We start from the raw sequence: 12,365 nt of genomic DNA, 5'->3' as shown, positions 1-12,365 counted from the left end.
GCCCTTCACTTTGAGATGTTTTTTTAGGTGGACCATAGACATGGAAGTCACAGGGCAACATGTTCCGGTTGTAGGGCGAATGCTCCCACTTTAACTTGAGCATTATACTTTGTGTGACCTCGGAGATATGTGGACATACTTCATCATGGAGCGTAATAATTCCCTCCGTGAGCAGCCCAGGCCATTTGCCCTTGATGGACTTGCATGGTGTACAAAGTGTCCCACAGTAAGTGTCACTGTTTATGGTTTTGCCATGCTCGAGGAATTCAATTAGTATCGGACCTTGTATGTCCAAAAAGACTTTGAGCATCACCTTGTCTGCTGAGGGTACAGCTTTGAATTTTTTAGGGGGAGGTGACATATGTGCAACCAAGCTGCACACTACATTCATGGCCTTAGATGTCTCCCTTTGTTATCCCAAAGCCCCACATGGAAATTTCAACCAGTTTGGTTGTTACAGGGTTTCATGCCTTTTCATTTGAACACTCCTTATATTTTTGTTTGCATTTACTTAATAGCACTTGCTGTTTATAATCCTGTGGTATTAACTGAGAGCTTCATAATTTTAGTGTCAGTCATGAAATGAAATGAATGGTAGGTAACTTTTACCATCATAACGGAACCCAATGGCCAGATGGCTGCCAGCTTATATCCAAATCAGAGTTTATTTCTTTCTTAACCAGTGAATAGTTTTTAATGTGTACTAGCTTCCAAATATTAAGGATAAGGCAAAAATGTAATCATAAATATGGGAACCATGAATCAGTTTACATGATAGGTGAGTTCATTGTTTCTACAGCAGTGCTAGATAAAAATACCATGCGCCAGTCAGCTGCACTGTAATATTCTTGTCAGGCAACTAAATATTTCAGAATAGAACAGCAGTTGATGTTGTAAAACTGAGAGAAGGCAACAGACATAGCCAGCATGGTAGAACAATTTGATTACAAAAAAGAAAGAAAACTGCAATTGAGAGCTGTAGGCAGACTGGAGGCTGGTCAGATTTAGACAGGTGGCCAGGCAATTGAATTTTCATCCTTTTGTTTTTAATAGACTATGGCCACAACTTGTAACCACTGACTTGACATCCAGAAGATCTGTACAACAAGTGGCAGTGATTTACACATACCAGTGACTTTTGGCTATTACATTCTCAAATGGCCATGGCCACACTGCAACAATGGCTTCCTCTTACAAAAGATTCTAGAGGTGACTTCATCAGCTACTAAGCATATATGGCCTCATGAAGGTAGTAAATACATTGACGAGTCAAAACAGAATACCACCTGGTGGTTTTGATGCCACATGATATGTTAAGGAAAGTCTATAAGTGAAGCAGAAGTAAGTGGGGAATCATTCTAGTGATAGTAAGGGTCTCAAATGTGGAAATCTGCTAAGATAAGGGACTTTGACAAAGGGCAGTGTGTTTTGACCTGGAACCTGAGAATAAACATCTCAGAAATGGTGAAGCTGACTAGCTGTTTGCTTGCTACTGCTGTGAGCATGTATGGAAAGTGGGTGGCAGAATGGTAAAACTGCTAGTAGGTGGTCAGAGGCTTGCTACTGTGTAAAGCAGAAGAGGCGATAATTTGTGACAAATACAATGACATAGTATAAAACCAGTGAAAGTGCAAATGCAAGTGCACACCATTCGGTGCACATTGTTCACATAGGACTCCGCGCAGACGAGCCATACGTGTTCACATGTTTTTCAGCAACATTGTCAGTTACCGTTACAATGGACATGGAATTATCAAGCCTGGACCTGATCAATAGAAATGAGTCACCTGATTGGTTGAATCACGATTTTTGTTACATCGATGGTCATTCCCTGATATGCCATCATCCAGACAAATAGCTGGTTAAAAAGGGGGAGGGGGGGAGGGCACCTCGCCACAGATGCAGTCTTGTGGGGGTGGCATCATGCTATAGAGAACATTCACCTGGGCTTCCATGGGGCTTGTGGTAGTAAGAAAAGGCACCATGACAGCAATGGACTATGTGAACTTTACACTAGCCAAAAAAAAATCGCTTTTTTTCCATAACTGGCATGAAAACAGCTAATCTTTATGTTTTCAGGCATGCTGATAGCGAAAATGTTATTGAAAATGTAAATGTAGCTCTCATTTCAAAGTTATAACTTTACATTATTGCCTATTTAAGCTTATGCTTTGGTGCTATCCCTTGGAGGACGGTCAGAGAAGGCGTAACCGCTTTGCTTGTTGGTGATTCCCTGATTAGTGCCCGGCAGTAATCAGCTAATACTGAAGCACTCCACTTTCAATGGCATCTCATTTCCATGTCCGAAATTTGCTGGTAGAAATGTTCTCATGCTCATAGGTTACAACACCACAGTTGTTCGGAAAGAAGTCCAAGTGGGAATCTAGGAAATGTAACTTCAAGGACATGTTGCACCCCAGTCTATTGTAGCAGTGCAGAAGATTACAAGATCCTTTCAGTTTTCTGCCCTCTTATTTCCTAGAAGGCTTGTTGACATTTGGACAAAGGCATCTCAAGCTAACTTTTCACCACCTGTCAGGATGGTGTTGAAATGCTCTTATTTGCACAGTATTTGTATCCGGGAACCCACAAAAATCCCCTCTTTTATTTTCACCTCATTAAGACGTGGAAATTTCTTGTGCAAATAGATAAATGCTTCCCTAGTTTTGTCCATGGCCTTAATGAAGCTTTTCATTAGGCCAATTTTATGTGAAGAACATGGAGAATTATGTTCTTTGTTTTAACAAGTGCTTCATGCATAAGATTGTGAGATCCTGGTTCAAGTGATCGATGCTTAGGCAAGTTTTTCTTTTTATAATAAAGTGCTTTGGTGTGGCTATCCCAGAGGTGTAGGAAGCAACAGAATTTGGTGTAGCTGTATTGTAACCCAAGTAAGATGCAAACAGTTTAGCTTTATCTTTCAGCAGTTCTAGATCTCTCTCTAGGTCATTAAGGTCACACTGTGTGGTTTTGTGAATCTCTGTACATCCATCGCTACACACAAAATCGAAGAACTGGGTTTCAAAGGTGATGGTGCAGCATTAGTTTCACTACCACCCTCATCACTATCACAATCAGTTGGGACAGGAACAGACCAGTCCGTCTCCATGAGGCAGTGGTCTCATGGCCAGCAGTATGTTAGGATATGTCAAGAAAGTTGGTGTCTTCTTGGAAATATCATGTGTTAATGGAATAACACTCATTTACTTGTTTTGGTGGTTCTCATCAGATTATGGGTGTTGCAAAACCTGTGGAAGATCTTTCATGATTTGGCCACGAACTCAACATATATGAGGAGCCCAGGGCTTGTCCTGCTCCCCGATTTTATAGCAGTAGTACAGTCTGTACACCTTCCTCATACAGAGCATTAGTGGCCTCCTTTGTGATTGCACAGTGGCCTGTCCACAAATATACCAGAAATTGTCAGAATTACGCATTTGTGAGGCAAATTCAATCACAGGAATTACAGTGACCACATGCAATGATTACACTTCAGTAACACATTCTTGTTGCAGTGCAGAAGTGCAACACAGCTTGTAACAGACTGAAACTATGCTTAAAAGAAACATGCTCCACTCTTTCCTTTCTCTTCTTCGTCCTCTTCCCCTTCCCCTTGTTGCTAAGGGCTCATGCTAAAAATAGCAACAAAATACAAATAGCTGTTATTGCCAGAAACTTCATCACTCTGTCTACAATCAGCTGGATTTTGAAACCTGTATTGGAAGGGATTGACCGTAAATGCTAATAAAATATAAATGTAATTAATATCACTCCTCTTTAAATTAGGAACAAGAGCTAATTTTTATTGTCATTTTCATTATCGGCATGGTCAGCATAGTTAACAAATATTTATTTCATCCCAGTTACATTTTCACTATTGGCCAGTGTTGTTATTAAGAGTCTCACCTATCTCTTCATGCTTGATGTCTTCCTCGATGACAAAGGCAGGCTCCAGCAGGATAACTGCCTGTGTCACTAAGCCAGAAATATGTTGCAATGGTTTGAGGAGCATGATAGTGAACTCATGTTGATGCCTTGGGCACCAAATTCAACTAAGCTACACGTGATGGAACACATCTGAGATGCTATCAGGCAGCAACTCCACACTGACAAACCATCGTCCCATAATTTACGGACATTGTGTAACCTGGGTGTAGACATCTGGTGCCACATACCTCTGGAAATCTAGCAAGGACTTGTCAAAACCATTCAATGAAGAATCACTTGTGTATTGTGTTCAAAATGTGGATCAGTATGTTACTAAGCAGATGGTCTTAAAGTTTTGGTTCATCAGTGTATATGAGGGAACCAGCATTTTGTGAAAGAGAAAAGGTAGAAAATTTCTTCACTTAACATCTATCTTATCTCAGTAATGCATTTAGTTTTTGACATAGTACACTTCTAGATACATGCCCTTTATACACTCTTTCCAGTGATTAGAATCTAGCCCAGAGGTGTGATTCTGGATAGTGTGACTGTTATAAACATTCCATTGGACGTGAAATATATCTTGCTCACAAATTTACTTGAATGTAGATGGTTAAGAGGATGCCGAATTTGGTGCACATGTGGAGGTTCCAACAATTCTTACGTCAAATTCTTCTGTTGTCCCACTGCTAAAGCACCTTTGTGAGCATGGGGATTGTCATGATGAGTGACAGTTCTCTTTTTTCTAGATGACTGGCATAAGTAACTGTGAATTAGGATTTTATTCTCAACAAGATAAGAATAATCCCTTTTTCATTCCAGAAAACCTTGGCTATCAGCAGAGGAAATCAACTTCTTTTCAGTTGGGTGAGCTCATTGGAAAGATGGCATATTTCATTGAGTGTCACTCCTGTCATCTTCTGGTCTTTTGTGACAGGTTCTGTGCCAACTTGGCTGTATCATGTTGTTGTCTTCCCCCGCACACTGGATGGAGAGGAGCAGGAAAGGGGGAGAGGGGGGCATCTTCAGTCTTGATGTAGTCATTCGGGCTCCAACTTGATGCCTCACGTGTAACAAGTCACAGCAGTGATAACATTGACCCACACACAATGTTGATCAAAAGTGAACCAATAATATGTTATCTCAAAAATATTTCTTTCAGATGGAGCTACACTGAAAGTTGATCTTCATTTACATGATGTTTACGTACATGATGGTTCATGTATTTTGTTTCACCATCAAGTACTGTATAGTCTTTTTATTATATTTATTTGTTTCACCATCTAAGGAGCACGTGGAACCATTAGTTAGCACTGGTCTTCTTAGCTTTTTTATTCTTCTTTTCTTCCCAAAACGTCCTCATCCTTTCACTATGGGCCTGTATTCTTTCTTTTATCCATGTGTTTTTCAATTTCAGATTCTTTTCCTTCGGGTTTTTCATTTTGAACTTATGAAAGCTGATTTTATGTCTGTACACAGTCCATGTGGTTTCTAGTTGGTCAATACTGAATTCTGTGGGACAATTTTGGGTTTCTGTTGACCAGTGAGCCCTGGTTTGGCGAGTTCCTTTGATGACAAAGAAGATTTTCTTGGTAATTCTAGGTGTCCACTCATGCTAAATGTCTGTAGAATTTCAATCATCTTTTCCGTGCAACTGACGTGAAACATTCAGTCCTTCAGTACAGTTCTTCAGAGCTTTTGAGCTTCCAGGTACCATCTTGAATCTTGGGTCCATATATTTTCCTGAGTATTTGCCTTTCCATTTTCTTAATGTCCTTGATGTTGATGGTTAATGATGATGTTTCAGTTGCGTAGAGCACCTCCAGAAGAGTGACAGTATGATAGTGGTGAAGTTTGGCTTGGGTGGACAGTGATTTCTTATTGTATTTGTTCCAGGTCATTGTATAAGCTTTACGTAATTTTTATGCTCGTGTTTTGTGAGCTACTTTTCGTTGCCAGTGTTGCTGATCGTTTCTCCCAAGTACTTGAAGTTCTTAACTTGTTTGATGTCACCATATTTTGTGGCAAGTGGTTCAGGTTTGAACTTTTGGAGTCCATGAATTGTGTTTTCTCGTAAGAAATTTTGAGACCAGTTTTGATGGCAACCTCATGAAGTTTCTCAATGGTAGAGTTATTGCTAGCTCATCAGCAAAAGCAAGGCATTTTATGTTGATTTGTTTGTTCTTTGTTCCCATATTTATTCCAGGAATTTCTTTTTCCCACGTCTTGATAATCTTGTCCAGTATCAGATTAAAGAGAAGTGGGGACACCTTGTCTCACTCTTGCCCTAATTTGAAAAGGTTCAGAAACTTCTTCCATGAATTTTACTTTTGAGGTTGTGTCTGTTGAAGTCTACTCAATTAATGAAGTAATTTTGTTATCTACACCATATTCACGAAGTGTATTGAACAGACTGGAGCGATGAATTGAGTCATACGCTTTCTTGAAATCTATGAAGCTGACTACTGTGCGGTTCGACTGATAGCGTTGCAGTATCATCTTCAGGTTCCAGATCTGTTCTGCGCAGGATCAATGTGGGCAGATAATATGGTGTAGATAACAAAACTACTTTATTAATTGAGCAGACTTCAACAGACACCAATCGTATATTCTGTCTGTTGTTCTAATTTGGTGAAAACAACATGTGAGAGCACTTTGTAAGCAACTGGTAGGAATGAAATGACTTGATAGTCGTTGGGATCAATCTTGTCACCATTTTTGTGTAGAGAGTGAATCAAAGCAGTTTTCCAATCTGCTGGTATGACTCCACTTTCCCATATATTTGCAATGATAGTTTTCAGTCTGTCAATCAAGAGTTCACCTCCAATCTTGAACATGTCTGCAATTACACCATCTTTCCCTGGTGCTTTGTTGTTTTTCAGATGTGATAAAATGTTTCATATCTCCTCATGCATAGGTGGAGCTGAATCCTGGTTTGGGGTCGCAACATGAAAGTCAAGTTTGTCTGCTGGTGGTTCACAGTTGTGTAACTCCTTGAAATGCTGTTTCAGGATTTTACAGTCTGCCTTTGTGTTCGTCTCAAGTGTTCCATCAGGGTGCCGAAAACAAAGAGTGGGTGGCTTGAAGGTTGCTAGTTCTTCCCTAAATGTCCTATAAGAGTTTCTCGTGTTGTTTCTTTTAAAATCATTATCAATTTCCTCTAATCGTTTGTGATGGTGCATGTGTTTAATTTGTCTGATGATTTTGGATGTTTTCTTCTGTGTTTTCAAAAAGTTTTACCAATTCTCCGGTGTTTGATGGCTGTGCCAATAATCTTTCAATTGTTTTTACAATAATCAAACATCCTCTCGTGCACCATGGAAATACTCATGATAGTGTAGTTTGCTTGCTTCAGTAAAACAGGTAGTTCCCCTCCAGGTGCAACCTCATTGGAGGAGTATCTGCAGTCTGTGGAGAAACCAAATGAGTACATAGTTCCTATAAAGAGACAACAGCCATTCAAATATTTTCAGGGATAACAGTCAGGATGATTGACTGATCTGAGCTTGTAACATTATCCAGTATGGGCTTCCTATGTTAGTACTATGGACAACATAAAGCTAGGTGAATCTATATAGCTTTTCTGTGTGTTTGATGGTGATATTCTGCTGGAAGTAATATAGTTCCCTCATTTTTATTTTCGGCAAGTACTACTTAGGGAGATGCTGTCATCAGAGGAAACAAATTTGGCATTATACAGTTTAGAGTGTGGAATGTTTTATCCTCCAATTGGGTGGAAAGAAGCAGCAGCTTAGAAGAAGAAGAAGAAAAGGAAAAATAATAAAAGAATGTTGACTGGGAGAGAGGGGGGGGGGGGGGGAGGAATGTAAGGAGAAGCCACTGGATAGAATTTTGCACACCGCACAATGTAGTCATTGCCAACAATTGGTTTAAGAATCAGAAAGAGCATTTTATTTGTGGAAGAGATCTAGAGATGCCAGAAGGTTTCAGTTAGATTATGTAGTGGTGGCAGAAATTTAGAAACCAAATTTTGAACTGCAACTCCTTTCTAAGAGCAAATTTGTATTCTGACCTTAATCTGTTAGTTACAAAATAAGGGTTAAAGCTAAACAAATTGCAATAAGATAAGAAATTAAGGAACTCAGACCTGATTGCTGATAGTTTCAAAGGAGCCTTTTATTTTGATGTACATTTGAGGACAGTTTCCATAGTCTAGCTGTTAGAATGGACACAGCTGCCTGTGATGCTGAAAACAAGTCTCATTTGCATTCAGAGTCTCTTATCTTATTATCTTCCCTGTCAACCATGGAACTTACCGTGGCTAGGTGGCTTACATGTTTTACAGCTAATGTTGGCAGTGAGTGGCCACAAAACAGTGGAAATAAATTAAGATGTAGCCAAGATGCCTTGAAACTGTAGTGTTATCAGTAAACTGTACTAAAATGAGCAAATAATAATTAGCATTTTACCTCTGGCAAAATTTGTCACACACAGTGCTGTTTCCAAAGTGGTAGTGGTGGTGGTGGTGGTGGTGGTGGTGGTGGTGGTGGTAGTGGTAGTAGTAGTAGTGCTGCATATACTGAAGGCAGAATGGTTACAAGCTTTCTGCATGTAACATTCCCCATACACATTTGTGAAACTTCAAAACCTGCAGAAAATCACCATATGCTACCTGTAAGAAGTGATAAATAATATTAATGGTATTTTCCTGTTCCTGCGCATTTTGTTATAGTTCCTATTCAGATGAGACACATGGGTTTGTAGCCCATTACTTTGATGGAATATCTTAAAAATTGGAGAAAAATGCAACAATATGAAATTTAAGTTGTTGGAAAGCAATAACTGTATTCTTAAGCAGAAATGAAAGCTGTAAACTTACAAAATATGTACAGATTCTCCATTGTGAATGAAAGTGATGTTCATAGCAACTACTTGTACAGTGAAACAAATATGATGCATTATTCAGATCAGCTTAAAGTCACTGTCACGCAGTCACAATAAACCATGCTAAATATGACAGTGCAGCATCTTAGTAGCAAAAGTATTAGGATCATACATTCACAGCACAATCCGTACACAGCAAAAAGTATGTGGGATTCCATAACAGACATTATTCCAATTAGAGCCTCTTTTTTGTGTGAATTTTTTTGCTTCAGGTGTATATTTGTCACCTCCAAGAATGTTGACCTTGGCTTCAGGAGTGAATTGTAGGAAAGGAGGACCAGGGAAACAGTTGTTTTCATCCTTCATTTCTTACTTACCATTTCTGATGTTAACAGATCTCCAGTGTTTTATTCTTCACTTACATATGACTTTCTTGTAGCGCCCTGTTAAATACCTCAAAAGTTTTCATTCATTATTTTGCTTAATTTTATACATCCAGGAGGTACGTGAGTGATTGTTTTGCTGTGTTGTACAAAAAAAATCATTGGATTTTTAATGTTGAAGTCTCTAAATTTGAAGTCTGTTTGAAAATAGTTGTAGATAAATTTATGATTGAGGTGTAATGTTTAGGTTTTTAGTCGTGAATACAGCCATAAGGACTTCTGTTTAGCCCATCTTTTCACTGACCTAAAATTTGAAGGAGGTATCCTAGGGCTCGCATATGTGGGTTCACCAAGAAGGAATTCAGTTGGAGGCATTTGCACACCAGGTCAGATTCTGACTACACTTAACAGCTTGCATACTCCTGTTCTGTAAGCCTGCTTAGATCACTGTAGTTCAGCACAGAGCATGTTTTTTGAGACACCAAATGAAGCTGTAGTTACAATTTACGGCTGTCTTGTTGAAAATTAGTTTAGTAATGAGTAAAAAAAATAGAGAAAAAATTCAACATTTGGTATCATTGTTGATGGACTGATTTTGAACTAGTGCTTTCTGATAATAGCATATTTTTCCACTGTATTAACAAGATGTTCAATATACAATGCTTGATACCAGACAGAGTATCTGCAAAAGATAAACTAATTTTCTAACACATAGGCCTTTAACATCTTATAGTTATGAATTGAGAATATCATTTATAATGTACTCTCATTAGTCAGATATTGTGTTTTTTCTTGCATGATGAGTGCTTTTTAAGTGTACTTTCAACCCACTGTATTAATAACCTGAGTATTTTCTCTATAATTATTGAATATACTTCAGTAAAATAGTTTCAGTGACAGTAGTTGAAGGCACTGATGAGTTAACTGTCTGTGAAACCTATAACAGATGACAGAAACAACTGAAACAGACTAAGTAAGAAAATACACTGGTGCACCAGATTCATATTTATGAGTAATCCTGTTTGAAACCCCATGTGGCCTTCCTCATTTAGGTTTACCTTCGCCAGCTAAACATATGCCGAGGATGATTCCTTAAATATGGGCACAATAACAACAACCACAACCACAGCACCAGAGATGTTTGTGCAGTTTGTAGTGTTCATTCACCAGAGAAATGGAGCATCATGTTGCACTGCAGGCACAGGGCCATGAAGTTTTAGTCACACTTCAGGTAACAGGTGTATCTAGTAGCAACATACTGAAAATACAGGTCACCACTGCAGCACTCACTCTGTCGACATCCTCTTTATGTCTAGCGTGTGTCACACTGATCTCTGTATACCGTATTTACTCAAATTTAAGCCGCACTTTTTTTCCTGTTTTTGTAATCCAAAAAGCCGCCTGCGGCTTAGAATGGAGTGCAAAGTAGTGGAAGTTCTGAAAAATGTTGGTAGGTGCCGCCACAACTAACTTCTGCTATCGAATATATGAGCGCTACACAGGCATGCTTTGCAGGCACAAAGATAAATACTAGCACCGAAGCCTCTGCATCAGCAAATAAATTAAAATAAAAGGTAGAAGAATGTAAAAATAATGCCATGTATTCTTTCGTGTTTGCTGCTATCTCATTAAATTCTGTCTGCCTAATAAACTACGAAACTAGAGTGAGACAACAGGAAACACGGAAGAATATACATATCATGTCACGTTTATATTCGTATTATTCTTATGCTGAATAGTGATAGTCAGAAATGAAGCATGGCAACTGACTAGATTTTTAAATCTAAGATGACTAATTTCTGTGCAGAATGTAATGTACTAAAGAGGCGTCTGCAAAGATTTTCAAATGGAGAAAATTTTTCGCTAAACTCTCATTCAGAACATCTTCTATCATATGCAGTATATTATTTAAATAAAATAGAAAGAAACTTCCACATGGGAAAAATATATTAAAAACAAAGATTCCAAGACTTACCAAGCGGGAAAGCGCCGGCAGACAGGCACATGAACAAAACACACAAACACACACACAGAATTACGAGCTTTCGCAACTGGCAGTTGCTTCGTCAGGAAAGAGGGAAGGAGAGGGAAAAATGAAAGGATGTGGGTTTTAAGGGAGAGGGTAAGGAGTCATTCCAATCCCGGGAGCGGAAAGACTTCCCTTAGGGGAAAAAAAGGACAGGTGTACACTCACACACACACACCCACACACACATCCATCCGCACAAACACAGACACAAGCAGACATATTTAAAGCCAAAGAGTAAGGACAGAGATGTCAGTCGAGGCGGAAGTACAGAGGCAAAGAAGTTGTTGAAAGACAGGTGAGGTATGAGCGGCGGCAACTTGAAATTAGCGGAGGTTGAGGCCTGGAGGATATCGAGAAGAGAGGATATACTGAAGGGCGAGTTCCCATCTCCGGAGTTCGGATAGGTTGGTGTTGGTGGGAAGTATCCAGATAACTCGGACGGTGTAACACTGTGCCAAGATGTGCTGCCCGTGCATCAAGGCATGTTTAGCCACAGGGTGATCCTCATTACCAACAAACACTGTCTGCCTGTGTCCATTCATGCGAATGGACAGTTTGTTGCTGGTCATTCCCACATAGAAAGCGTCACAGTGCAGGCAGGTCAGTTGGTAAATCACGTGGGTGCTTTCACATGTGGCTCTCCCTTTGATCGTGTACACCTTCCCGGTTACAGGATTGCAGTAGGTGGTGGTGGGAGGGTGCATAGGACAGGTTTTACACCGGGGGCGGTTGCAAGGGTAGGAGCCAGAGGGTAGGGAAGGTGGTTTGGGGATTTCATAGGGATGAACCAAGAGGTTACGAAGGTTAGGTGGACGGCGGAAAGACACTCTTGGTGGAGTGGGGAGGATTTCATGAAGGATGGATCTCATTTCCGGGCAGGATTTTAGGAAGTCGTATCTCTGCTGGAGAGCCACATTCAAGGTCTGATCCAGTCCCGGGAAGTATTCTGTCACAAGTGGGGCACTTTTGGGGTTCTTCTGTGAGAGGTTCTGGGTTTGAGGGGATGAGGAAGTGGCTCTGGTTATCTGCTTCTGTACCAGGTTGGGAGGGTAGTTGCGGGATGCGAAAGCTGTTTTCAGGTTGTTGGTGTAATGGTCGAGGGATTCAGGACTGGAGCAGATTCGTTTGCCACGAAGGCCTAGGCTGTAGGGAAGGGACCGTTTGCTATGGAATGGGTGGCA

The 12,365-nt window shown here is 40.0% G+C and overlaps 1 protein-coding gene across 1 annotated transcript in view; it reads left to right on the top strand.

Annotated features, from left to right (window-relative positions):
* Positions 1–12,365, top strand: part of LOC126267245 (ADAM 17-like protease) — a 146,441-nt gene that overhangs the window by 104,800 nt on the left and 29,276 nt on the right. Inside the window, exon 8 of the mRNA XM_049972253.1 lies at positions 9,403–9,541. Within this exon, the coding sequence (XP_049828210.1) occupies positions 9,403–9,541 (139 nt within the window). The remainder of the gene's footprint in view (positions 1–9,402; positions 9,542–12,365) is intronic.

This window comes from Schistocerca gregaria, chromosome 4 (genome assembly GCF_023897955.1).
Source record: "Schistocerca gregaria isolate iqSchGreg1 chromosome 4, iqSchGreg1.2, whole genome shotgun sequence".
Classification (NCBI taxonomy): domain Eukaryota; kingdom Metazoa; phylum Arthropoda; class Insecta; order Orthoptera; family Acrididae; genus Schistocerca; species Schistocerca gregaria.
This window is presented reverse-complemented; position numbering and strand designations above follow the sequence as displayed.